General features: G+C 42.1%; 2 protein-coding genes across 3 annotated transcripts; one reads left to right on the forward strand and one right to left on the reverse strand.

The window, feature by feature from the left end:
• On the reverse strand, nt 1–20,478 carry LOC139156726 (GDNF-inducible zinc finger protein 1-like). The gene is made up of 7 exons (XM_070732695.1): nt 20,238–20,478; nt 16,246–17,493; nt 10,240–11,151; nt 6,984–7,078; nt 4,303–4,470; nt 2,857–3,014; nt 1–2,121 (listed from the first exon to the last, which is right to left on the reverse strand). The coding sequence occupies exons 2-7, from the start codon at nt 17,490–17,492 to the stop codon at nt 1,885–1,887; spliced, it is 2,817 nt and encodes a 938-aa protein (XP_070588796.1). The 5' UTR covers nt 17,493; nt 20,238–20,478; the 3' UTR covers nt 1–1,884.
• LOC139156727 (ER membrane protein complex subunit 4) lies at nt 20,069–26,353 on the forward strand. Of its 2 annotated transcripts, none has more exons than XM_070732697.1 (6): nt 20,069–20,714; nt 22,487–22,578; nt 22,674–22,788; nt 23,561–23,714; nt 25,063–25,223; nt 26,042–26,353. In XM_070732697.1, exons 2-6 carry the CDS (start codon nt 22,493–22,495, stop codon nt 26,075–26,077), a joined length of 552 nt encoding a protein of 183 aa, XP_070588798.1. In that variant the 5' UTR covers nt 20,069–20,714; nt 22,487–22,492; the 3' UTR covers nt 26,078–26,353. The 2 variants fall into 2 exon arrangements, with proteins under 2 accessions (XP_070588798.1, XP_070588797.1); XM_070732696.1 differs by having other exon boundaries at nt 20,271–20,769.

Consider the following 26,353-nt stretch of genomic DNA (forward strand, 5'->3'; position numbering starts at 1 on the left):
TTTAAATGAGCAGTTTAACATTTTTATTTAATATGTATTTAAGTCTAAGCATGATAACAGATCATCCCCTATTTTACAAGATGCTTCTTTTGAAGAGAATTTTGCTTGTTATTCATTGCATTATAATATCCCCAAAATCTTGAGTGTGTACAACATAATACTAATTAGGTAGTGGTATCTGAATAAGAATTTCTAATAAAGATTATTTTATCCATCCAAAACTGGTTGATTGCTGCTCAGATATCACTAATCACTAATCTGGGCAGCTATCTGATATGCTAACGAGTTTACTGCTGATGGTACTCTATACCAGTGTTTTTCAACCAGTGTGCCGCGAGACATGGTCAGGTGTGCCGCGAAGCTCAGAGAGAGAAAGAAAACAAGAGAAAGAAAGCAAGAGAAAGAGAGAGAGAAAGAGCAAGAGAGAAAGAAAACAAGAGAGAAATCAAGCAAGAGAGAGAAAGAAAGCAAGAGAAAGATAACAAGAGAGAAAGAAAGCAAGAGAGAGAGAAAGAAAGAAAGAGAGAGAGAGAAAGAAAGCAAGAGAGAAAGAGAACAAGAGAGAAAGAAAGCAAGAGAGAGAGCAAGAAAGAAAGAGAGGGACGGAGGGAAGGTGGGAGAGAGAAAGACATAGAGGGAGATAGGGAGGGAGAGAGAAAGAGAGCAAAAAAGAGGAAGGGAGAGAAAGAGGGAGAGAGAAATAGAGCGAAAGGGAGGAAGAGAGAGAATTTTTTTGTCCAAACTTTTTTTAGCGCCCCCCCCCCCCCAAATGTGCCCCATGGTTTTGTAAATGTAAAAAATGTGCCGCGGCTCAAAAAAGGTTGAAAATCACTGCTCTATACAATATTTCCCAAATGCCAATAAAACATGATTTGATCAGTTTTCCTCCAGCTCCTGGAATGGAAATTGAACAGCGATATTCCCTGACATTCTGTGAACGTCAAGATCCTGCCTTTTCTCAAATATCTACTCTACATCAAAAGCCTCACTTCATCAATGACTACTCCTCACTTTATATCCTATTCTTTGTATTTTCAAATCATTTGTAAAGGCGTAAAGCAGAACCCCCTCCAACCTTGTGGGCATCAAGGACTGGTTCTGTGGATCAGAGGGGGACATAGTTTCTTGTGTTGCCTGCATCCTGTGGATGAGGCTTCACTTGTTTGCGTGGACCAGTTTCTGGTATGCTGCGGACCAGTGCTAGTACACGGACCAGGAGTTGGAGACCCCTGGCATAAAGTGGTCTTGTGACCAAAGGGTTTGAGATTTGCTACTCTAAATGTTACATTCACCACAAGGAGAGAGCATATGCCTTATTTTATACATTGAAATTCTTCAGATGTGGGCAATTCCAGTGGGAATTGAACTCAGGGATCTTCGCACTCTATAAACTACACAAAGTTGATTATGTGGTCCAATAGTTGCAGGAAGTGATATCTAGAAACAGTAATATAATGTACACCCAATCCACATTTCCAAAGCTCACATGAATACCATACATATTTACAATAATTTACATGAATGCCATACATCCCTGTTGATGGAGGTGGATGTTTTGTATGTTTACACATTTATATTTAATCATGTCCACTAACTATTACCCTTCTCAACTTTGGCCATTGTCTTTCCTTTAAAACAAGGATGAACATTCTCTGACCTGCGCATGGCCATCAGTATAGCCCATAGTTGTTTGATTGCAGGCAATTTGATAGAATTTGTTTATTACTGAATATCTGTCTGGTCCTCAAAGAGCTCACTTAGAAAACATTCCATATCTGATTCCATTTGTGGATCCTACAGGCATTTGGAGAATCTTCTTATACAGGGAAAAAATTGAACCAATACGAGAAGTTTATAGACATATTGAACTGTAATTGTTGATAGCTATAAAAGCATAAGGGTAGGTTCCGATTCTTTCACTTTACTACTGCCTGGTATCTCTTCTACTTTTTCTACATTTGTGTTTTCTGATGTGTAGCCTTTCTCTTGGCAATCAGACAAAACTGTAGAATTCTCTTCCATACCAACAGGAGACGAAGTCTCTATTTTGGACCAGTTATGATCCTTTTTGATAGTAAGATCTATTAAGAAACTTCTCCAATGAGCATTCCGATCATGGACCTATGACAGAAGAAAAAAGAAATACTTCATTATTCAAGGTCTCATTTGATTTGTCAAACATAAAAACATAGTTTTCAAAACCCTCCATAAATAGAGTCATTAATTTTTTAAAAAATAAATCTGGACCAGTTTCTTATTTATTAGCTTGTTGATTTTTTTAAAAAAGCATTCATAGTTCAGTGACTTTACATTTTTTATTTAGCTACAATAAGAGAAGTATATTATCCTTCCAACAGAGTTTTCTCTCCTACTTTGAATTGTCTAACAATCACCTTTAAGACATGTGGAACTTTAGGATTTATAGACCAAATCGTAGAATTCCCCAGCCACCATACAATATGAAATCCAAACTTCTTAAAGTTGCTAAGTTTGAAAAATATTGATCTAACCCAAAGTAACTTCAAAACTGCTTTGAAACCACAAACTGTGTGGGTGTTGCTGGCTCTTCGTCTTTCAAAGTTGTGTAGTCCTCCTGCATCATAGAGTTGTATTATAAGGAAACAGGGCAGAAATCACTGGGACTTTCTCTGCCCGTGCAGAGCTGCCTTTGCTTTTGGCTCCCTATCCCAGCAGCTGTGCTACAATGCACAAAGTGACAGAAGAATGAAAGATGACTGCAATGCCATGCACGGCTTTTTTAAAAAAAACCTCAGTAAGAGAACTATTTAATGCGCTCAGGACATAAACCGACCTATTCCTGCAGACAAAATTTCTAGCACAAACCACTGAACGCACCAATACATGTCTCCTCAGAGTAGACATATCTGTGAAGGTTCTCTCACAAGCCCTGCATTTGTATGGTTTTTCCCCAGTGTGAATACGCTGGTGACGTCTTAGGGCTCCTTGCTGAGTAAAGGTCTTTCCACACTGCTCACAGAAATAAGGAGGAGTCTCTGGAAAGAAAATGAATATGAAGATATAAACCAATGTTAGTTTATTTCCAATCCTAATGTCACTTTTGAAAACATGTCTAGCTTGTTTTTTGACCTTTGTGACCTGCAGACGTGAAGACACGCTAGATCATGCTTGCAAATACAGTAGTACCTCTAGATACGAGTTTAATTCATTCCAGAACGGAGCTCGTATGTCGATCAACTCGTATCTGGAACAAATGGCTTTAGACTTTATTTTTCCCCGTGGAGATAACCAGAAGCAAGGATTCTTGCGCCACCTAGTGGAAGCTCGGCTCGTATCCCGAATTTGAGCTCGGGTCTGGAACAGAAATTTCACTCCCGTCGTGGCTCGTAACTTGGAATACTCGCATGTGGAGCTGCTCGTATCTAGAGGTACTACTGTATATTGGACTGGCACAGCATTTAGCAATAGCACTTAAGACTTATATATACCACTTCACAGCCCTCTCCAAGCAGTTTACGGAATCAGCATATTGCCCTCAACAATCTGGGTCCTCACTTTACCCACCTCGGAAGGAAGGAAGGCTGAGTCAACTTTGAGCCGATGAGAATCAAACTGCCAGCGGTCAGTAGAATTAGCCTGAAATATTGAATTCTAACCACTGCGCCACCTCTGCATGGATGTATAGGTGTTTGGCTTGCAAGCTAAATTATTTTAAGTGCAATTAATGAACAGAAAGTCATTATTTTTTAAAGAAAGAGAAAAACTATGGGGATCCTATTTTCTTACATTTATTTATTTGATTTGATTTGTATGCCACCCCCTTCCGTGGACTCGGGGCGGCTAACAACAGTGATAAAAACAGCATGTAAAAATCCAATACTAAAACAGCTAAAAACCCTTGTTATAAAACCAATCATACATACAAACATACCATGCATAAATTGTAGAAGCCTAGGGGGAGAGAATATCTCAGTTCCCCCATGTCTGACGGCAGAGGTGGGTTTTGAGGAGCTTACGAAAGGTAAGGAGGGTGGGGGCTATTCTAATCTCTGGGGGGGAGTTGGTTCCAGAGGGCCGGGGCCGCCACAGAGAAGGCTCTTCCCCTGGGTCCCGCCAAACAACATTGTTTAGTTGACGAGACCCGGAGAAGGCCCACTATGTGGGACCTAACTGGTCACTGGGATTCGTGTGGCAGAAGGCGGTCCCGGAGGTAATCTGGCCCGATGCCATGATACACATATAGGATTTATGGTAACTCTGAACATCAAACCCCAGAAACCTGTTTTGCATATCCATCTCTTCAATACCCCATTCCTTCCATACCTGCATGAACTTTATTATGTTGGGCTAATGAAGCTCTCAATCCAAAGGTTTTCCCACACACACCGCACTTGTACGGCTTAGCTCCCATGTGACAACGCTTGTGGCATTTTAAATATTCATTGGTAGAAAAATGTTTCCCACACACATCACATCTGAAGAGGCGTTCTCCTGTAAAGGAAATACATGAATACATCATACACATGTATCTACTGTAGCCATTGCTATATTTTCTTTTATGGCAAGCAACATTATACAGAAGACAGAAAAAGGATAATTGAATGAGTATTTCACTTCCAATGCAGGATCATTCAAAATGGGGATCACCCATCGGAGATTTTCAAAATAATGTTTTCCGAAGCTTTTCTTAATATATCTCTCTTTTCCGTCCCTGTGATTATTAAAAACCTTTCGGAAATAATGGATTTTACTGTTCATAATAGTGAGAAATCTTGTGAAGCCATGAAGAATCTGAAAATTGTCAGCTTGCTGAATCCCACATGCCCAGGGGCTTATTTGTAACATTATATACCTGCATATTATACAAGTGAACACAAGAACAAGGGGACACAATCTGAAGTTAGTTGGGGGAAAGATCAAAAGGAACACGAGAAAATATTATTTTACTGAAAGAGTAGTAGATCCTTAGAACAAACTTCCAGCAGATGTGGTTGGTAAATCCACAGTAACTGAATTTAAACATGCCTGGGATAAACATATATCCATTGTAAGATAAAATACAAGAAATAGTATAAGGGCAGACTAGATTGACCATGAGGTCTTTTTCTGCCGTCAGTCTTCTATGTTTCTAAGTTGCCCTTGACATTCAATTGGTCACTTAGCAACCATTCAAAGCCATGACAGATCCTGAAAAATCTACTTATGATACAGATTTGAAGTTCTAACGGCAATTTCCAGCAATTTTCATTTACGAACTAAGGACTAACAACCATGCAAATAAAAAAAAAGATGCAGACACATGATGAGCTGTTTAATAACTGGCATGATTTACAACTATAATTCTGGGCTCAATTATGGTTATAAGTCAACAACTACCTGTGGTTCTCACTTAGCAGTGATAATTGGTAACTCTGTTGCTAAGCTCTATGGTCATGGTCACTAAACTAAGCATAGCAGAACCGCAATAGCTTTATCATCTCACTTCTTCAGTTGTTAAAGTGAATCGCTATGGTTGTTAAGCAAAACACCACAAAACACGACTTAAAATTTTAGAAAAGCCTGTTTTATAAAAGCCAATTGCAAGGTAAGATCACATAATGGGACACTTGCAATGGTCACAAATGTAAGAATTGGTTGCAAAGCTTTTTTTTCCTTTGCAGTATGTAACTAAAAATGGTCATTAAACAAGGGCTGTCAGTAAGCAAGGACTACTACTCTCTTCTTTTTTCTTTTTCTTCTATTACACTGAATAAATGTCATCCGAAAACCTTTTTTTTTGTTGGCAAATGATTCTTTCAGTAAAACAAAAGCATGCGATGGACAGAGGGTGCTTAAGCTTACTCCTCCATTTCTCCTAAAATTCTGCAAAAAGAAAAGATGACGTTCAGCATCTTTTAAGAGTTAAGCATTCCTTTTTCCCCCTGAAGGATCTCTGCAATGCAGCAGGCTGTTGGACTAACAGCATGCAGTCGCAGTGTTTAACAGCTTGAAATTGCAGGACCGAGTGGGCAACCTCCAACCCTTGCCTACATTATATGAAGATTTTTGGAACTGTAGGGAACCTTGTCAGGAGCAGCTAGTTGGCAAAAAAAAAACCCCAACCCCAAACCCAAAACTTTCCAATGAGGAACTGTTTTCCCACTGCAACAAACCGCAGGAAACCAGGAATATGCAATCAGTCCCAGATTATTCTCTGTGTGGCTCTCGGACAACAGATTGAATTGCTTGAATCAAGATAGATTACTGCTGTACCAATGGTGGGACTCAATTCTTTTTTACTATTGATTCTATGGGGGGACGGACGAGGGGGCACTCCTTAAAGCTCATAGGTAAGAAAGTGAGGACAAATCAAGGGAAATATTTCTTCACCCAGAGGGTCGTTGGTTTATGGAATTCACTTCTAGAAGAGGTTGTGACAGCTGTCAGCCTTGATAGCTTCAAGGCAGGATTAGACAGATTCATGGATGCCAAGTGTATCAGTGGTTATTGAAATGGATGTCCATGTGCCGCCTCTATATTGGTTGAGCCAGGCAGGATTCCCTTGAGTACCATTTGTTGGGGGTCAGGGGAAAGGGAGGGTCTTGCCTTCTCTTTCAGCTCAAGATCCCCAAGGACAATTGGTGGGCCACTGTGTGACACAGAATGCCAGACTCGATGGGCTTTGGCCTGATTCAGCATGGCTCTTCTTATGTTCTTATGTGGACGTGGCTTGGTGAGCTTGGCGTGACTTGGTGGGCTTGGCAGGAGAAGGATACTGCAAAATCTCCAATTTCTTCCCAATCAGCTGGGACTCAGAGAATGGATGGTGGCGGGGCCAGTTAGAGGTAGTATTTACCAGTTCTCCAAACTACTCAAAATTTCCACCACTGGTTCTCCAGAATTGGCCAGAACCTGCTGAACCCCACCTCTGTACTACACAGATTTTCTTCTCATTAAAAAAGAATATGGAATCCCTTCTTTGTAAGTAAATTTGGGCTTTTTCAGAAAATTAATTTAAGCCTTACCTGTATGTGTCCTCTTATGGCCATTGAGCTTGCCTTTATCAGCAAAAGATGCTCCACACTCCTCACAGATATATGGCTTCTCACCTGTGTGTGACCTGCATTCAAAAGAATATGGAAATGCTGTCCAAGCTGTTTAAAACCAAATTTCGCTGCAAATTTTGCAAGGAGTTCATCAAGACCTTATACTACAAACCCAAATTATGCAAGAAAGCAACTTGATACAAAGAAGCTGCCTCCACTTAACAATTTGGAGAAAATAATCCCCCCTCCCTTTTTTCCTCCCAGAGGCATTTAAGGACTTTTAAACTGATGATTGGGAAACTTTGGTTGGAGCAAACCCCAAAAAAACCCCAAAAGTTCATTTCATTCCATTTTAAGTTATATTAAATTAAAACAGAACTATATTTTATTGTAGTGAAATATAATTCTAATTAAATCCACAAAGTTTATTTCACTGTCCTCTATGTATTTAATAACTTAGCCTTCTATCGTATTAAAAATTACAATTAGACAGTAACTTTGCAGCAGACATATCCAGGTCTATAGTAAATATACTTCTTCATCATGTAACTCTCTTGACTAGGGCAAAATGAAGGTAAATGTAATGCTGGAACCGAATTCCTTGATTGATAAAGAGTCATGTTTTAAGTCACAGGGGTGTCAAACACAATGCCCCACGGGCCAGATTGGATCCAGCCTGCGGGTCCATGCTGGAAAATTTAACAGGCCGGGCTGCGTCGGTTCAGCCCAGTCTACTCAATACAAAGAGGAAACATGGGGCTAGTGTGGCTTCGGAAATATGCCAGCAATTTTAGGAGTGGCATCAAGCTGGCCACGCCCCCCCAGTCAGCCACGCCCAGTGAGTGGCATCTAGCTAGCCATGCCCACCAAGTTGGTGACACCCACCCAGTCACGCGTCTCCCCCTAAAGTCAACCACAGTCAGCCATAGCCCTAATGCGGCCTCAATGAAATTGAGTTTGACACTCCTGTTTTAAGAGCTCATGAGAAGTAATAGAAAAATAGAAAAGAAAAGTCAACAACTCAAGGAAACTGCTCAAAAAAATAAAGGGGACACTTAAACAACACAATAAAACTCCAAGTAAATCAAACTTCTGTGAAATCAAACTGTCCACTGATTGACAATCAATTCCACCCGCTGTTGTGCACATTCAACTTTGTACAGAACAAAGCATTCAATGAGAATGTTTCTTTCATTCAGATCTAGGATGTGTTCTTTGACTGTTCCCTTTATTTTTTTGAGCATTATAGTATTCTATGAAAACGGGGAAAGAATTGCTGTTCCGGTTCAGATTCAGTTTAATAAGGGCCATGTGCAAGTAACCTACCGTATTTTTCGCTCCATAAGACGCAGTTTTTTTCCTCCCAAAGTAGGATGAAAAATCAGCCTCGTCTTATGGAGCGAAGATGCAGGCAGGGAGGGGGGGGGGGAGGCTGCGAATTCGGAAGCGCCATCCCGCCGGCTGGCTGGCTAGCTGCTGCCTGGCCCACCGTTCCCCGTAAGCTACGCCCGTGAGCAGGCGTGCACCCCCAAATACACCCGAGCGCCCTTTTCCATGGGCGCGTGCTCCCCATCCCCCTGCCAGCCCGCGGGGAGGTGGGCGGGGGCGGGGAGGTGTGGCAATAGGAGTAAAGGGAGCCGCGGCCGCCCCTGCCTCCCCACGGTGCCTCCGGCCAAATGCGCCCCTGGCTTCTCCACGCTGCCCTATTGCCCGCCCGAACCGCCTCCTCTGCCACCTCCTGCGTTTGGCCGCGATCTGCCTCCTCTCCTCTGCTGCCTCCTCCTGCCTTGGGGCGCAATCTGCCCCCTCTCCAACGTCGCTGCCTTCTGCCTTGGGGCGCGATTCGCCCCCTCTCCTCCTCCGCCGCCGCCTTCTGCCTTGGGGCGCGATTCGCCCCCTCTCCTCCTCCGCCGCCGCCTTCTGCCTTGGGTGAGCAATCCGGCAGTCCGGGACAGGGTGGCTTTACGCCATGAAGAGAAAACGGCCGACTTTTCCCTGCTGCCGGAGCCGTTTCCTCTTCGTGGCGCAAAGCCACACAGTCCCGGACTCCGGGATTGCTCGCCCAAGGCAGGAAGCGGCGGAGGAGGAGAGGGGGCGGATCGCGCCCCAAGGCAGAAGGCGGCGGCGGCGGAGGAGAGGGGGCGAATCGCGCCCCAAGGCAGAAGGCAGCCATCTGCCCAGACAGAAAGGAAACAAGAGAGAGAAAGTGAGAAGAAGAGAGAGAAAGAGGGGGAGAGAGAGAGAAAGAGAGAGGGGGAGAGAGAGAAAGAGAGGGAGAGGGAGAAAGAGAGTGGGAGAGGGGGGAGAGATAGCAAGAGAGGGAGAGAGAGAAAGAGAGAGGGAGAGGGGGGAGAGAGAGGGAGAGGGGGGAGAGATAGCAAGAGAGAGAGAGAAAGAGAGAGGGAAAGGGGGAGAGAGGGGGGAGAGAAAGAGAGAGGGAGGGAGAGAGAGGAGATAAAGAAAGAGGAGAGAGAGAAAGGAAGAGAAAGAAAGAAAGAGGGATAGAAAGAGAGAGAGAGTGAGAGATGCTCAGTGAGCCTTTCTTTGAAGTTGCCTTTCTTTCTTTCTTTCTTTCTTTCTTTCTTTCTTTCTTTCCTTCTTTCTTTTTCTCTCTTGCTCTCTTGCTCTTTCATTCTTTTTTCTTTCTCTTGCTTTCTTTCTCTCCTTCCTTCCCTCATTCCATTTCTTTCATTCCCCCTCTCTATTTTTATTTCTCTTTCATTTTCTTTCTTTCTCTCTTTCTTGCTTTCTTTCTTGCTCTTTTTCTTTCTCTCTTTTACCTTCCCTTCCTCTATTTCTTCTTTTCTTTCTCCTTCCTACCTTCTTCCCTCCCTCCCTTCAGTCCTTCCTCTCTTACTCTCCCCTTTCATAAGTTTCCTTGCTTCCTTCCTCTGTTCCTGTCCCTTCCCCCTTTCTTTCTTTCTTTCTTTCCTTCCTTTCCTCCCTCCATTTCTTGCTTTCCTTTTCCTTCCTCCCTTCCTCCCTTCTTCCCTCCCTCACTCCCTTCTTTCACTCCTTCCTCTCTTCCTCTCCCCTTTTTGGCTCAAAATATTTTTTTTCTATTTTCCTCCTCTAAAATCTAGGTGCGTCTTATCAGCAGGTGCGTCTTATAGAGTGAAAAATACGGTATTTTAAGGCTCTGCCTTTTTTTTAAAAAAAAGGAAACATTCTATTTATATAATAAATATTTTTAAACACAACATTTCGGGAGAAGGAAGAGGTAGTCAAAACTGACCTGGTATGAATCTTGAGCTGTGACGGCTGGGCAAACCTTGAGCCACAAATGCCACAGTGATATGGTTTCTCCCCTGTGTGAGTCCTCATGTGGAAGACCAGGGCTGTTCTGGAGCTCAGGATTTTCCCACAGACGGAGCAGAGGGGCCTCTTCACTCGGCCTTCGTGCTTCCTCATAGTGTGAGTCCTCACATCCCTCTTCCTTTTAAAAGTGGCGTCGCACAGGGTGCAGGCAAACTTCCGGTCTTCGGTGTGAACGCAGGCTCGGTGCTCTTTCCAGCTGTTGCGACTTGCAAAGGATTTGCTACAAACGTCACACTGATACGCTTTCCCGGGCGAAGAATCATGGACTTCTTTGCAGTGGAGGACGTATTTCTTCCGTGACGGAAACTTCTCGGTGCATTTGGTACAAGTGATGATGTAAGCAGAGGTTGGGACAGCCTTGTTTTTGTCAGCTTTGCAATCTGTCTCCCTTTCAGGGTCCCATTCGGGGTCTTCTGTATCATAATCATTTGAGTCGTCGTTGTGATTATCATCGGAAGAGAAGGCCTCATTGTCTTTATCGCTGCATGCACTTACCTCACAAACTCTTTCTTCCTTTCTTTTCCCTTCCACAGTCTCTTCTCTATCAGTTTTTCCCTTTTTAGTATTATTTTCAGTACTTCCTTCCAGCTTCTTGTTTGATTGGTTGTCAGATTGAGCTTCCTCTGGAAGAGATCTACTAGATTCTCCCTCAGGTGCCCGAGCAGCTTTGCTAAGTCTTTTCTTTGGCAGATCATTATTTGGCACCTTGAGTTGTGTTTTGTTACTCCTGTTGATTCTATTATCTTTCACATCTACCTTTTCTGCTGATGGAACAATTGCCCAGTATGTTGGAACGCATTTCTCACCTTTCTTGGATTCATGTACCTTCCTATTGGAGAAAAAAGAATTTATAGATAAGGAAATGGTGCTTTGATACTTACAGGAACTTTTAAAAGCCATTTGCACATAATATCTTCCCAAATGAGAGCCATCAGCATAGTTCCCTCTAAGCTGAGCAGTGAGCAATCGCTCACTTAAAAATCATAATCAACTCAGAGTTTTCCAAACCTGCCCAGAAGCCGAGAGGGAAAGAGTGAGAGGGAAGGAGAGAGAGAGGAAGAGAGGAAGAGAGAGAAACAGATAGAAAAAAGAGAGGAAGGAAAAGAGAAAGAAAAAGAACGGGAGTAAGGAACAGAGAAAGAAAATCAAAATCTAGTTTGAAACTAGCTCAACTATTTAAGTGGCATTTTGATGTTGATAGAGTTGCCCTATTATGAGCTCACTGTTATAGACACACAGTACAGTATTTTATTTTGAAATTCTCTGAGGCAAAACAGGGTGGGTTTCTTATTTGTTTGTTTGTTTGTTTATTTATTATTTCTGTGCCGCCCAGTCCCGAAGGGACTGCCGCTCAGACACTATACTTTTCCGCCCCCCCCCCCCAAAAAAAAATTAGCGGGAACACTGGCATCAGACTGATTTTAGCCCAAGAATTTTCTTTGTCCCAAGCTCTCAAAATCTTTAGCCCCATTCACTCAGGCCGCTCTGAAAATTACAAATGGAGTTTCCAGGATCTACACCTATCACATAGGTTGCCCCTCTCTGTCACATAACATGGCACAGAAGCCACATTGACTGGATTCTGTCCACAGTGGAAACCAAAACTGGACTTCTGGTGGGAATTAATGGCAGGTTGATACTCTCCAGAACCATCACAGATGAATAAATGCCAGCTGGGACAGTTGAGAATAGATTCCGGTCACTGCAATCTTCTTGGATTAAATGAAGATTTAGTGATTAAAACACATGTGCTCCATTTCTTCTGAGATACAGTGGTACCTCTACTTAAGAACTTAATTCGTTCCGTGGCCAGGTTCTTAAGTAGAAAAGTTTGTAAGTAGAAGCAATTTTTCCTATAGGAATCAATGTAAAAGCAAATAATGTGTGCAAACCCATTAGGAAAGCTCGGAATTTGAGTGGGAGGAGGAGGAGGAAGAGGAGGAGGACAGTCGCTGCCCAGAGCAAAGGGAGCATTTCTTTTCTCTGGGCGCTGGCAAAGCCTCCTTAAGCGCCACCGAAAGGCTCCTCTGACAGCCCAGAAAAGCCCGAGATGGTCAGGATTAAAGGGGAAACAGCAAGAAACTGGCCGGGCCTATGTGCTGCTCTAAAATTTCCTTGGAAATTTTTCCGCACTCGGGTTCTTTAGAAAATGGTTCTTAAGAAGAGGCAAAAAAATCTTGAACACCCGATTCTTATCTAGAAAAGTTCTTAAGTTGAGGCATTCTTAAATAGAGGTATCACTGTACTGCAAAAACTGGAAGGTTTTTTTTAAAACATTCAAGTCAAGAGTTGAACTTCTGAGAGACCTGGACCTCCATCTAAGCTCCTAATTACAGTGGAGCCAAATGGACATTACATGCTTTCTCCATCCCCCAGTCCCCCACTTCTTAATCACTTTGGAAAATAATTATAGATGGAAAGAGATTTTGTTTCTGCAACAGAGATAATACTCCTTGTGGTGGGTTAAATCTTTTTGAGATCACAAAACCCCCCACAAGACTTTGATTTAATAGCTCAACTAAGAGAAGATAAATAGCAGAGAATGTATACTTCCGGAAAGCCGGAAGTTTGGAATAGATCTAGTTAAATAATTGGGAGGAGTTAGTGTGACTACATTTAATAAAACTTTCTGGCATTAATATACTGCCATAATGTACATTTCTCCAATTCTTTGCTATTTCTGTGGGTCAGACACACATGCACAGAAATACACAGCAGAGGGGGCGGCATACAAATCCAAATAATAGAAACATAGAAACATAGAAGTCTGACGGCAGAAAAAGACCTCATGGTCCATCTAGTCTGCCCTTATACTATTTTCTGTATTTTATCTTAGGATGGATATATGTTTATCCCAGGCATGTTTAAATTCAGTTACTGTGGATTTATCTACCACATCTGCTGGAAGTTTGTTCCAAGGATCTACTACTCTTTCAGTAAAATAATATTTTCTCATGTTGCTTTTGATCTTTCCCCCAACTAACTTCAGATTGTGTCCCCTTGTTCTTGTGTTCACTTTCCTATTAAAAACACTTCCCTCCTGGACCTTATTTAACCCTTTAATATATTTAAATGTTTCGATCATGTCCCCCCTTTTCCTTCTGTCCTCCAGACTATACAGATTGAGTTCATTAAGTCTTTCCTGATACGTTTTATGCTTAAGACCTTCCACCATTCTTGTAGCCCGTCTTTGGACCCGTTCAATTTTGTCAATATCTTTTTGTAGGTGAGGTCTCCAGAATTGAACACAGTATTCCAGATGTGGTCTCACCATCATTCTATATAGTGGGATCATAATCTCCCTCTTCCTGCTTGTTATGCCTCTAGCTATGCAGCCAAGCATCCTACTTGCTTTCCCTACCGCCTGACTGCACTGTTCACCCATTTTGAGACTGTCAGAAATCACTACCCCTAAATCCTTTTCTTTTGAAGTATTTGCCAACACTGAACTGCCAATACAATACTCAGATTGAGGATTCCTTTTCCCCAAATGCATTATTTTACATTTGGAAACATTAAACTGCAGTTTCCATTGCTTAGACCATTTATCTAGTAAAGCTAAATCATTTACCATATTACAGACGCCTCCAGGAATATCAACCCTATTGCACACTTTAGAGTCATCGGCAAATAGGCAAACCTTCCCTACCAAACCTTCCCCTATGTCACTCACAAATATATTAAAAAGAATAGGACCCAGAACAGATCCTTGTGGCACACCGCTTGTAACCTGACTCTGCTCAGAATACTCGCCATTAACAATAACTCTCTGATGTCTATGCTTCAGCCAGCTGCAAATCCATTGAACTATCCAGGGATTAAGTCCAATCTTCACTAATTTATCTATCAGCTCTTTATGTGGAACCGTATCAAAGGCTTTGCTGAAGTCCAGGTAGGCAATATCCACGGCACCACCTTCATCCAACACCTTTGTGACATAGTCAAAGAAATCAATGAGATTAGTCTGACATGATTTGCCTTCAGTAAAGCCATGCTGATTTGGGTCTAATAAGTTATTGTTTTTTAGGTGCTGATTTATCCTCTTTTTGAGTAGAGTCTCCATCATTTTAACTACAACTGATGTCAAGCTAACTGGCCTGTAGTTACCAGCTTCTTCTCTACTGCCCTTCTTGTGAATAGGCACAACACTGGCCATTCTCCAATCCTCAGGAACTTCTCCTGTTAACAAGGATTGGTTAAACAAATCAGTCAGGGGGGTAGCAATGACAGATCTGAGTTCTTTAAGAACTCTGGGGTGGATGCCATCTGGACCCATTGCCTTATTTATCTTTAATCGTTCAAGTTCTTCTAAGACATCGGCTTCTAAGATCACTGGAGCTGAATCCGTACAGCTGGAAGCAATGCTATATCCCTCTGTAGTATTATTTTGTAAGGTGTCTTTTGAGAAAACTGAACAGAAGTAGCTATTGAAATGGTCAGCGATCTCCTTATTCCCATTAATGCATGTATTATTCCCGGTACTAAGCTTCGTGATGCCGCAGTTTTTCTTCTTCTTATCATTAATATATCTGAAGAAGGTTTTATCCCCCTTCTTTACAGATTTGGCAATTTCTTCTTCTTTTGAGGCTTTAGCAGCATATATTATCTGTTTCGCCTCCTTCTGTCTCATTTTATATACCTCCCTATCAGCTATACTTCCAGACTCTTTATACCTCCTATAGGCAGCCTTTTTTTCATTGACTATAGCCCTTACATCATTGCTAAACCATAGCGGTTTCTTCTTCCTTTTACCTTTAGTTATTTGTCTTACATACAGTCCAGTGGCTTTTAAGATGGCCTTTTTTAATACAGTCCACTGGATGCTCGCTCCTGCCATTTTATCCCTCCCCTTTAATTCATTATCTAAATATTCTCCCATTGCATTAAAATTTGTTTTTCTGAAATCCAATACTTTGGTTGCATTATAGGATTGCTCACAATGAGTTTTTACATCAAACCACAAACATAGATGGTCACTGCAACCTAAATAATAATAATAATAAATAATAATAATAATGTATATCATCTGTACTGTTTGCTGGGAGGCAAATTGCTGAGAGGCAGAAGCTTTTTTCCTTGTTTTCCTCCCCCAAAACTAAAATTCGTCTTATGCTCCAGTGCGACTTATACTCCAAAAATACGGTATATATGCTGCAGAAAAAAGTGGAAGGCTTTTCTATTTCTTTTTAAATTTTTTCTTTTCTCTTTCTTTGCTTCCTAATACTTTTCTTTACTTCCTTAGTCATTCTTTCTAAGTAACTTTATTACTTTGGGTTCATTTTTATATTGTCAATTTTTAATAACATTTATATCCAAAAAACCCCACAGTAAACCAAAACCGCACCAGTTCCACTATGACCAATCCTAGTGTAGGAACTCTATTACCACATCAAAAGCTAAACGCTCACAAGCCAAGCCCTTCATGGCACCGGACCAGACTATCTCAGGGATCGCCTTCTGCTGCACGAATCCCAGAGACCAGTTAGGTCCCACAGAGTGGGTCTTCTCCGGGTCCCGTCAACTAAACAATGTCGCTTGGCGGGACCCAGGGGAAGACCCTTCTCTGTGGCGGCCCGGCCCTCTGGAACCAACTCCCCCCAGAGATTAGAATTGCTCCCACCCTCCTTGCCTTTCGTAAGCTTCTTAAAACCCACCTCTGCCGCCAGGCATGGGGGAATTGAGATACCCTTTCCCCCTAGACCTTTACAATTTTATGCATGGTATGTCTGTATGTATGTTGGTTTTACAATAGGGGTTTTTAACTGTTTATATTGGATTGTCGTATGCTGTTTACCACTGTTGTTAGCCGCCCGGAGTCTACGGAGAGGGGCGGCATACAAATCCAATAAAATAAAATAAAATAAACTTCTCTTTGGTACTGTTGTCTTGCCTGTTATGTATTTAAAAAAACCAAACGATTTACCTTACGTGAGTATTAAAGGCGGACCTCTGAGCAAAACTGGCTGGGCAGCATTGACATTTATAAGGCTTCTCTCCTGTGTGGGTTCGTATGTGAATTCTCAGGCCATACTTGGAGCTGATGACTTTCTCACAGTAGGGGCATTGTTGAGGATGCTTCTTCTTTTCATGCACTGTGTGCATATGAGTATCAATATCCTTCTGGTCTTGAAACCTTTTCTCACACAGCAAACAAGTGAAGCTCCTTTGTCGGTTGTGGACAGTGAGCCTATGTTGTCTTAGACTGTGACAATTGGGAAAGAGTTGGCTACATATATTGCAACTATACTTAACTCCCAAGCTTGCGCTATGCTCCAGATCAATATGAGATTGGTACTGCTGGGCAAAATGGAATACCTGATTAGATTTGTCACCGGCACATGATCTTGGCAAGGCTTTTGGTATATTGCAGGTTGATTTCTTGGGTTTGGCCTTAGGAAGCGTCAAACAACTTTCATCGTTTTGGTCAGGCAATGTCCTGCTTAAAGCCACGTGGGCTTCCTTCAAGTCCTCCTCATTTATTGAAAGGCAGTCAGTCTCACCGATATGCTCGGATGTCATTGCTGACTCATCTTGCGAATCACAACTCGTAATCCTATCTTCATTAGCGTTTACACATTTAATTTTAATATCATCAAAGCTGGTGGCTGGTTTTGAATGGTTCATTCTTTTCCTCAAATGATTCTTCTTCATCAGGGCAGCAGTCAAAACATGAGATAAATCACGCTGTGCCTTTTCTCCTCCAAATTCTGTTTGATTCTCAGGTAATCTAATACCTTTGAGCTTTTTCAAATTAACACTTGGCTCCAAGTCTCCACCTACCATCTTCATTTCTTCAAAAATTTCAAGCAGATCTTGGCATTCAAATCTCTTAGCGACCTCCTTCATCTGGTGCAGTTTGTCCACTTCAATTTCCAACTCTGCAGTGTAGACAAACTTCAGGAATGAGACAAATTCTTCAGCGTGAATATCCTGGAGGATCACCGTGCAGCTTTTGACGTTATTCATTTCATTATTGAGAAAAAGGCTTTTAAAGTAATTGCTAGAAGCTGCTAAAACAGCTTTGTGGACGTAAAATTCTTGTTGGATGCCCAGTTGGCCTGTGTACACTGTAACATCACAAAAATGTCCACATTCATAGAGAGAATGTAATGTTCTCAGGAGGTTGGGGGCAGCCACACTGGATTTTATTAAAATTTTCCTTTTTTCCATCCTATTAAATGGAAATACAACATTTCATCAGCTTGCATAAATTACCCTTCTCATCCAAATCACTTTTAATGTCAGATCTTTCATATTCTCGCTAAGGACTTTATACAAGTTTTCAGTATTTAAAATTCTTACGATCCCTGGCCAGATAGATGATGGTAGACTTAACTGAGAAAAATTCTCATTTAATTCAAAAGCTACAATACCATCTATGCTTATTTAACTTGAAGTATATTCTAGCCTCTGTGCTCTACAATTGTGAATTGTGTAAAGTTGACAGGATGACTTTTTGACAACCAGCATATAAAAAGCAGAAACATGAAGCATACATAATTCAAATCCTTCTACACTAGTGTAAACTTTTGTGAAATATTACTTTTATGTATGAAAGCAGCCATCCTGGAAGGAAGGAAGCATTTTTTATTAACCCAATGAAACAAGAATAGATCTAACTCTGTCAGAAGTCTAATTCATACATTCTTAACGCTAGGTTCAGTAGATTTACAGTAAATGGCAGTTCATTCCAGAGCCTATCGCACTCCAAATGGAATGAATACTGCTCCCTCAGAAACTTTCTGGTAGAAAAAGACACCACCACCCCTATATCAGACTTTTTCCCCCAACTCTTTATCTTTCTACTTGAAAGGAAATTGTTTTTATTTAAATAAAAGAATATTCAAAAATACAAACTGCCTGTTGTAATTCAACTCAGCAAAACCTTCAATTGAACGAATACATTAAATGGATCAGACAATTTGCAGGACTAGCTAAACAGGGCAAGTTCTCTCTAGGAAAATTACACATTTGCCCTTGCTTCCCCAGAAGAGAAAGCTGATGTATCTAGAATATTTATTTCATTTTTTGAACTGACAGAGAATGGTTAAAAAAAAAAAAGCATTACTCTCCTACAATCTCCTAGACCAAACATTCAGTCAATTGTAGCAGCAGGGGAATGCATTAATATGTTCAACTATACTGCTCAAAAAAATAAAGGGAACACTTAAACAACAGAATATAACTCCAAGTAAATCAAACTTCTGTGAAATCAAACTGTCCACTTAGAAAGCAACACTGGTTGACAATCAATGCTGCTGTGCACATTGTACAGAACAAAGTATTCAATGTGAATATTTCATTCATTCAGATCTAGGATGTGTTCTTGAGTGTTCCGTTTATTTTTTTGCGCAGTGTATAATCTCCAAAGACATTATGCTGGGGAAAGGTAGTAATGGCAACTGGAGTAACTGGTGAAAGAAGTAATGACAACTGGAATAACTGGGGAAACAAGTAATGGCAACTGGAGAAGTTGATGTTCAAGGCCTCATTCAACAGGGGTTTGACAACCCTGTGTTAAAGAATCCAAGCAAGTGATCTCCTAACCATACCCTCCAGATATGTCCCTTGCTTCCCACTGACTGAGTATAATGGCGTTACACTACAAGCAAATCCTCAACTTGCGGCCACAATTGAGCCCAGCATTTATGTTGCTAAATGAGAAATTTGTTCAGGGAGTTTTGCTCCATTCTCGCCACATTTGCTAAGTGAATCTATGCAGTTGTTAGTGACACGGTTGTTAAGTGAATCTGGCTTCCCCATTGACTTTGCTTGTCAGAAGGTCACAAAAGGGGAAATCACATAACCTCGGGACATTGTAACCCGTCATAAATATGAACCGATTGTCAAGCATAGAAACATAGAAGACTGACAGCAGAAAAAGACCTCATGATCCATCTAGTCTGCCCTTATACTATTTTCTGTATTTTATCTTAGGATGGATATATGTTTATCCCAGGCATGTTTAACTAACTTCAGATTGTGTCCCCTTGTTCTTGTGTTCACTTTCCTATTAAAAACACTTCCCTCCTGGACCTTATTTAACCCTTTAACATAAGCACCTGAATGTAAATCACGTGACCATGGGGGGGAAATGCTGCAACAGTCAGAAAGGTGAAAAATGTTCATGACCAGGAGCTACCGCCACTACCAGTGCAATGTGCACACAGATTCACTTCTTCTGCGCATGCCTGAGTGTCCCGGCGAGATTTTGCCGAAATCTCACACATACATGCGTCCCTTTGTGAGATTTTGCCTCCTGTGCATGGGCAGAAGCAAAATTTTGCTGGGACACACTCAGGCGCACGCAGGATAAGCAAAACTGTGTGCACAGCTCAACTTTCGCTACCAGTGCGGCATCCTTACCTGTACCAGTAGCAACCCGCTAGTGGTTATAACTCACTTTTTTCAGAACACTAAATGAACTGTTTAAGTCTAGGATTATCCATATAGTACAGTTCTGGAAATTCATTGGAAAGCAGCAAGTTGGGGAAAACTGCCTGACTTTTACTTGTCACCCACTCAACCACAAGTTTGGTTGTATTATTATTATTATTATTATTATTATTATTATTATTATTTATTATTATTATTAGGCTCGGACAGTTTTGGAACAAACATGCTTGGAACAAACTTCCAGCAGACGTGGTTGGTAAATCCACAGTAATTGAATTTAAACATGCCTGAGATAAACATATTATCCATCCTAAGTTTTCACATGGTTAAAAACGTTGTGCAGCAACTTTGAGTGACAAGACCTATTTACACGTAGGCAGCGCGTAGCCCCTTGCGGGGTTGCGGGCAAACAAAGGAGCTGTAGCCCATCTTCCCACCCAGCCTGTTGGGTACAAACCCCAATCGGAACGATGCTCCGCAGCGCCTTTACGGGGCTAGAATCCGGGAGGTTCGACTGACCTGCTCCAAAGTAGGGGCGGAGGCGTCGAAAAAGGGGAGCCGAGCCGAATTCTCGCGCAAGCGTCACTGGAAGCCTCGGCGGTCAAAGCAGCTTAGGCGGCCACCATAGAGAGCAGCCCCGGGACCGAAGGTCTACCCAAGGAATAAAGGAAGGCGTGCCCGGGAGTTTGGAGGACGTCTTTCCTCCTCGCCGTTTTCGATGGTATACCATCGAGCCGGAGCGGTCCGCCATCTTTCCGGTGGGCTAGAAAGCCTCGGAAGCCATCTTTAAGAGGTGTACGCTAGACTTGGCGCGCTTGCGCCACCTGCTGGGGAAAGGAAGTGGGTAGGAAGAACGGTGTGTTTTTTTGGAACCTCGCGTCCGGCGCTGCGTCGTTGTAGCGTTGTTTTCCCCGTTTTCCCGAAGCTTATGGAAGTGCAGCGTGGACCGTACTAAACCTAGTGAGAGGGAGAGACACACACAGAGAGAAACAGCGAGTAAGCAAGCAGCGTTGGCCCACTCTAGATGCTCTGAGACCTATCTCCACCTAAAGTAAATTTTGAAAGCTTCTTTGTTCCATCATTGTGCATAGAGAAGTAGCTGTAAAGCCGCATAATAAAGAGTTTGATTTTTGCTCTGGTCACCTCTGGTGTAAATCTTGATGGATTTGATAGTCCCTGCTTCTGCATTTCTGTAGCTTACGATTTCTGTGGGACTGGTGTCAAAATGTTTTTGCCATTAATGGGATGGCAAATTAAAATGTAAGATTCCACAGGACTTCCTACTAAAAGGGGGGGGGGGGAGGGGGAAAACCATAGTTCAGTACTTTGAAGTTGCATAATTCCATTCTGGTGGTGTCCAAAACAAATTAGGATAATGTACTCTTACAAAGCGTCCATTAGTGTATTTCTGTTCTGATATCTGATGCAAATATTAAATTGTGGTATTTCAGTGTTGTAATTCACATATCACCATGTTCCTTCTATGTATTAATTCTTTAAAAGAATGACAGAATTTGAAGCAGAGAATAGGATCCAAATTTTTAGCAAGAATACTAGTGCTTATACCAGTGATGGCGAACCATTTTTCCTTCGGGTGCCGGAAATGTATGTGCACGCACTATCACACCTGCGTGAATGCCCACCACCCTAATTCAATGCTGGGGTGGGGAGCGAAAATTGCCTCCCCTGCCCCACTGGAAGCCCTCTGGATGCCAGAAACAGACCGTTTCCCAACTTCTGCTGGGCCCGGTAGGCCCATTTTTCACCCTCCCCAGGCTCCAGAGGCTTCCCTGAAGCCTGGGAAGGGGAAAAATACCCTCCCCCACTCCCCTGGAAGCCCTCTGGAAGCAAAAAATGCCCTCCCAGAGCCTCCGTGGAAGACGACAATCAGCTGCTGAGCTAGGGCAATGGTTCGCATGCCAGTAGATATGGCTCCGCGTGCCACCTGTGTCACCCGTGCCATAGATTCACCATCACTGGCCTAGGGTTTCCTGTCTGAGCATGGGGTTGGACTAGAAGACCTCAAAGGTCCCTTCCAAATTTGTTATTCTAGGGAGGGTGATTAGCTTTGGGTTTAGAAAAAATATTGGTGATACTGCTATGCACAAGAGTTTGTTTGAATAGACAGCTGCTTGGATGCTCTGGTAATTATAAAATCAAGAGCTTCCTAGGCCTGGTTCCGAGGTTCCAATGCAATATTAGCCTTGTGGCTAGAGATGTTATTACAGTGTTTCCCCGATTTTCGCGGGTTCGAACTTCGCGGAACGTCTATACCACGGTTTTTCAAAAATCTTAATTAAAAAATACTTTGCGGTTTCCCCCCCTATACCACGGTTTTTCCCGCCCGATGATGTCATATGTCATTGCCAAACTTTTGTCTGCCTTTAAAAAACATTTTTTAAAATAAACTTTAATAAATAAACATGGTGAGTAATAATCTAAATGGTTGCTAAGGGAATGGAAAATTGTAATTTAGGGGTTTAAAGTGTTAAGGGAAGGCTTGGGATACTGTTCATAGCCAAAAAATAGTGTATTTACTTCCGCATCTCTACTTTGCGGAAATTCGACTTTCGCGGGCGGTCTCCGAACGCATCCCCCGCAAAAATCGAGGGAACGCTGTATATCTGTTGAATTGAATGGAGGCAATGATGCAAAAGCTTGTGATTTCTTCATGATTCTGGGACATGTGGCCAAAAGGGTCAGGCTGCTCACTTCCTTAAAATGTAATTGAGGATCTTATTTGGAGTGTGCATTACCTCTTTTTACAGGCAGCAATGAGCACCGGAGGGGGATTGGTGACCAATCGTGGAAGACGTTTCAAATGGGCCATTGAATTGAGCGGTCCAGGCAGTGGTAGTAGGTAAGTACTTAGGAAGAGACTTGCGTCTCCCTACATATGCAATTTGCAAATGTTGGGCATGTGCATTTGGATGAGGGGTTTCTTTTCTTTGCCAGAGGCCGAAGTGACCGTGGCAGCAGCCAAGGAGACACTCTGTACCCCATAGGCTATTCAGATAAGCAGGTGCCGGACACAAGTGTTCAGGAGTCAGATCGCATCCTGGTTGAAAAGGTAATGTCCTGGAGAGGAAGAACCGATTATTAAAAATGCTGTAGCTGTTCGAAATGTAGAACTAGACTCTATGTTGTTGCTAGTTGCAAAGTCGTGTCCGACCCATTGTGACCCCATGGACAACGTTCCTCCAGGCCTTCCTGTCCTCTTATCATCCTCTGGAGTCCATTTAAGCTCATGCCTACTGCTTCAGAGACTCCATTTGTTCTCTGTTGTCCCCTTCTTTTGCTCTCAATGTTCCCAGCATTAGACTCTTCTTCGGCGAGTCCTTCCTTCTCATTAGGTGGCCAAAGCATTTGAGTTTCATCTTCAGGATCTGGCCTACAAAAGAGCAGTCAGGGTTGATCTCCTCTAGGGCTGCCTGGTTTGATCACCTGCAGTCCAAGGGGCTTGCAGGAGTCTCCTCCAGCACCATTATCCAAAGGCCACTCAGCCTTCCTTATGGTCCAAGTTTCATAGTCATACATTGCAACTGTGAAAACTATAGCCTTGACTATACGCACTTTTGTTGGCAGGGTGATGTCTCTGCTTTTTATTATGCTGTCTAGATTTGCCATCGCTTTCCTGCCCAGTTAATATCTTGACTGCAGTCCCCATCTGCGGTGATCTTGGAGCCCAGGAAAATAAAATATGTCACTGCCTCCATTTCTTCCTCATCTATTTGCCAGGAATTGAGAGTTCCGGAAGCCATGATCTTAGTTTTCTTAATGTTGAAACTATATGGACTTCGCTTATTGAATTCTATCTATTTTTTCCTCCTTAAACGTTTTAGCGCTGCTGGGATATTGCTCTTGGTCCCTTGAAGCAAATCCCCATGAACCTATTCATCATGTACATGGCAGGGAATACAATCTCTATCTTCCCCACCATGATGGTCTGTATGATGGCCTGGAGACCCATCCAAGCACTAATGTCCATCTCTGCTAGTAAGTCTCTTTGTATTACCATCCAAAGCCTTTTATCCCACGTCTATTTTCTACTTTGTGGGGCTGTTATTCCAATTTTTGGTGGTGGTGGTAGTGGTGGTGGATGTAATAGTCTTGAATAATTTTCAAAACAAGATACATGGAAGTGCTTTCTCTTCTTTAAAATGGGAATACAGGGACTCTGTTGAATGGGCAGTTTACATATGCTACAAATACATAAATGCTGCATTATGTTATGTTGTAAACCAAGGCAGTCAGGAACATGTGAAGGAGGAATATTTGCTAGTTGGATTTGGAACATCTGGTTAAGACACCAACTAGAGGGGAGAATATTCTAGATTTAGTTTTTACGAATGGGAACTGGGTTTCAGAGGTTAAGCTGGGAGAAAACTTAGGTTGCAGTGATCACCTCTGTTTGTGGTTTGATGTAAAAACTGTGAGCAATCCTATACTTTTATTATTTATTAGATTTGTATGCCGCCCCTCTCCGTACTACAACCAAAGTATTGGATTTCAGAAAAACAAATTTCAATAAAATGGGGGAATATTTAAATAATGAATTAAAGGGCAGGGTTAAAAAGGCAGGAGCAAGCGCCCAGTGGACTGTATTAAAAAAAAAACATCTTAAAAGTCACTAGACCAGAGGTCTTCAAACTTGGCACCTTTAAGACTTGCGGACTTCAACTCTGGGAGTTGAAGTCCGCAAGTCTTAAAGGTGCCAAGTTTGGGGACCCTTGCACTAGACTGTATGTAAGGCAAATAACTAAAGGTAAAAGGAAGAAGAAACCGCTGTGGTTTAGTAATGATGTAAGGGCTATAGTCAAAGAAAAAAGTCTGCCTTTAGGAGGTATAAAGAGTCTGGAAGTATAGCTGACAGAGAAGTGTATAAAATGAGACAGTAAATCCACAGTAACTGAATGTAAACATGCCTGGGATAAACATATATCCATCCTAAGATAAAATACAGGAAATAGTATAAGGGTAGACTAGATGGACCATGAGGTCTTTTTCTGCCATCAATCTTCTATATTTCTATCTATTCTAGAGGCTTATAAGAAAAAGAGGATTGCTAGGGTCAGATCCCTCTGATTAAGATCCATATCCAGATTTGTGCTTGGCTTCAGGGTTGCCTTTAGGACAAAGCACGAAGTTTGCAAAGCAGCTTAATCTCCAATTTTAATAACAGATTCCCCAATCTCTTTCTTAACCTAATTTCTGGAAAGGTGATTCAATTGGCAGCCACAGCCCCAATCAGGTTTTTCTCTCCAGCACTGTCAGCCAGACTGTGCACTCTCTAGCCTTTCACGTCCACAGTGGTACCTTAATTTCTTTTCTATTGTCCTCGCAGCCTTCAAGTTACTTGAAAGCTCAAGTCAGAAGTTTCTTCAGGGACTGGTATATTTAATTGGCAACCTGTTAGGATTGGCCTTGGCAGTTTACAAGTGCCAGTCAATGGGGCTACTACCAACTCATGCTTCTGACTGGCTGGCTTTTATTGAACCACCAGAGGTAAGTGCAAAGAGCATGAAGAATTATCTTCCCACCTCTCCCTTGGATCATCTCCTATTAGATGTGTACAGTTCTCCTGTGTACAGTTCTGGTCACCTCAACTCAAAAAGGATATAATGGAACTAGAAAAGGTGCAAAAAAGGGCAACAAGAATTATAAAGGAAATGGAGCACCTCCCTTGTGAAACCAGGTTGCAACACCTTGGTCTCTTCAGCCTTGAAAGACGGCGTTTAGGGGGTGACTTGATCGAAGTGTATAAAATCATGCATGGGGTAGGAAAGTTGGATAGAGAAAAATTCTTTTCTCTATCACAAAATACTAGGACAAGGGGGCACTTCCTAAAGCTCATAGGTAGGAAAGTGAGAACAAATAAAGGGAAATATTTCTTCACCCAGAGGGTCATTGGTTTATGGAATTCACTTCCAGAAGAGGTTGTGACAGCTGTCAGCCTTGATAGCTTCAAGGCAGGGTTAGACAATTTCATGGATGCCAAGTGGTTATTGAAATGGATGGCCATGTGCTGCCTCTATGTTGGTTGAGGCAGGCAGGATTCCCTTGAGTACCATTTGTTGGGTGTCAGGGGAAAGGGAGAGTTTTGCCTTCTCTTTCTGCTCAAGATCCCCATGTACAATTGGTGGGCCACTGTGTGACACAGAATGCTGGACTTGATGGGCATTGGCCTGATTCAGCATGGCTCTTTTTATTAGGTGATTTTTAGGAACCCTGATCTAGTCCAATAGTTTTTAATGTTCTCTTGCTCAGTCTCTGTTTAAATTTTAAAATGTTGACTTGTGGTTTGTTTTCTGTCTTCTGCCTAGCGTATGGAGTACACAGGTGGGGGTCTAATCTTATGACCTGACCCATTTCCAGAAATCAACTGCTGCTCTAAGTGCTATTGTGAATTATTCTTCCTTCTGTTGACTCCAAAACATGTTGGATTTTAATGGTATGTTGCTGCTTTTTAGAACTGTAGGAAGCATTTACAGAATGTAAAAGCTTCCTACAGAAGCATTACAGAATGTTATCCAGAACAGGAAGGACTGGAGTGCTTTGGAAGATTTTAAGCAAAAGATTTTTGCTTTGGTAAACTTTCCCTCGATTGAAATAAAAATAAAAATGTTAACTTTTAA

The sequence above is a fragment of the Erythrolamprus reginae genome, chromosome 1, assembly GCF_031021105.1.
Source record: "Erythrolamprus reginae isolate rEryReg1 chromosome 1, rEryReg1.hap1, whole genome shotgun sequence".
NCBI classification, from domain to species: domain Eukaryota; kingdom Metazoa; phylum Chordata; class Lepidosauria; order Squamata; family Dipsadidae; genus Erythrolamprus; species Erythrolamprus reginae.

Excerpts from the sequence above, each read along its gene's own strand:
- LOC139156726 (XM_070732695.1), bottom strand. The coding sequence starts at position 17,492 with ATGGAAAAAAGGAAAATTTTAATAAAATCCAGTGTGGCTGCCCCCAAC. Across the intron at positions 11,152-16,245 it reads GCCTTTAATACTCACGTAAG|GAAGGTACATGAATCCAAGA; the intron begins GTAAATCGTTTG and ends TTTCTCCAATAG. Across the intron at positions 7,079-10,239 it reads CAGCTCAAGATTCATACCAG|GTCACACACAGGTGAGAAGC; the intron begins GTCAGTTTTGAC and ends TTTTGAATGCAG.
- LOC139156727 (XM_070732697.1), top strand. The coding sequence starts at position 22,493 with ATGAGCACCGGAGGGGGATTGGTGACCAATCGTGGAAGACGTTTCAAA. Across the intron at positions 23,715-25,062 it reads ACTAATGTCCATCTCTGCTA|CCTTCAAGTTACTTGAAAGC; the intron begins GTAAGTCTCTTT and ends TTGTCCTCGCAG. Across the intron at positions 25,224-26,041 it reads CTTTTATTGAACCACCAGAG|CGTATGGAGTACACAGGTGG; the intron begins GTAAGTGCAAAG and ends TCTTCTGCCTAG.